The sequence below is a fragment of the Musca autumnalis genome, unplaced genomic scaffold, assembly GCF_047663935.1.
Source record: "Musca autumnalis isolate F117 unplaced genomic scaffold, ASM4766393v1 scaffold_3, whole genome shotgun sequence".
Lineage (NCBI taxonomy): Eukaryota > Metazoa > Arthropoda > Insecta > Diptera > Muscidae > Musca > Musca autumnalis.
In genome coordinates, this window is record NW_027411866.1 from 49,492,168 (window position 1) to 49,493,596 (window position 1,429).

At 33.5% G+C, this 1,429-nt stretch overlaps 1 protein-coding gene across 1 annotated transcript; it reads right to left on the reverse strand.

Annotated features, from left to right (window-relative positions):
- Positions 1–535: 535 nt before the first annotated feature.
- Positions 536–913, reverse strand: LOC141398167 (enhancer of split m4 protein-like). The gene has a single exon (XM_073975400.1). The coding sequence runs from the start codon at positions 911–913 to the stop codon at positions 536–538; it is 378 nt and encodes a 125-aa protein (XP_073831501.1).
- Between the last annotated feature and the right edge of the window lie 516 nt (positions 914–1,429).

Here is a 1,429-nt window from a genome sequence, read left to right on the forward strand (position 1 = left end):
GTTGTCTATATTTAATTTGTCCATGATATCGCTCTGAGACCACGCTTAATGGGCTGTGCTTAACACTGAATTAAAGCAAATGTAAATAAATAACAAGTGGGTTATCTGTCCAACGATCTCCTTCATTTAGACTTGAAATATAACCCGCAGTATTTTTGATTTCTTTTCGGTGCATGTACAAATTGTTGTAATTTCCATATTCAAAATGTTTGACTGGTATACTGGAACAACTAGACCTTATTGTGCTCTTCCCAATCGCCAAATTATGAAGATGACTTTAACCTTCCTATTTGTGTAGATTTAAACCTATTGTTTAATACACCAATATTCTTAACACCCAACCAATAATAAAAACAATAGTTATGTTTTAAATGGTAAAATTATATTTTGTTGTTTTTGTTATAAATTAAATAATTTTCTTTGAAAATAGTTTTCTTAAATTATCACAGTTTTTAAAGCTTATTTTGTTTTTTAAACAGGTAATATTTGACAGAAATGGAAGACATCTGGAAAAAACGCTCAAAGTTGTCAGTATCTAAGCTTGAGCCCAACGATCTTGCATGTAGGCAGGAACACATTCAATAGCCGAGGTCCAAAAGAAAGTACCTTGTTTGGTACGAACGAAGTGAACAGGTACAGTGGTTGTGTAATCAAATTCCTTTTCACTTTCATATGATTCATTGATGTCATTTTCGTAGGATTCCATTGAAGCACAATCTGATGATTCTAGACTGGCATTGCGGCTATTTTCCAAAGATTCAAAGGATTCCATTGAGTCAGCAGTAACAGGTTTCTTGGATTTGTTTTGTGTTTTGAAGATTTGTTTAAACAGCTTCTTCATGCTGGTGCTTTTCTTCTGGGAGATGGTGATATCCATGGTTTGGTATTGGTTTTGTGTAATTTCAACGCACATTTTGAATGTTGATTTTGTTCGTCGGTGTTCTTTACAAGAAGACAAATCAAATGGGAATGATGCAGTTTGGCTAGATTCTTTGGCCTTTTATACCATCAGGAAATTTGAAAGGAAATGCAGGTAAATGAAAATCTACCAGTTCCTAGACAAAAGTTATTGTCGATCTATTGTTTTTATATTGATCAACCTTTCTGATCGTGGGAACGTCTAGTGAAAAATGTTTGAGGATCAGTTTTGGAAATAAGGATTTGTTTGTTTGTCGTTTATTGCGGTATTTGTGCACGTGAAAAGGTTATTTCAGGTAAAGAAAATACTTTTACAATGAAAACTGCTATTGTTTAGAAATGTTTAGAAACAGTTTCCCACGCCAAGATTTTCTTTAGCAAAAGATGTTGAATGCACGTGTTGTGTCTTGTGGGGGTAGGCAAAGGAGTTAAACATAATTTAAAATAATCATTAAGTTAGGAACCTTGCATTTTAGGTTTTTATGGAATACACTTTACTCGTGCTGAAAGC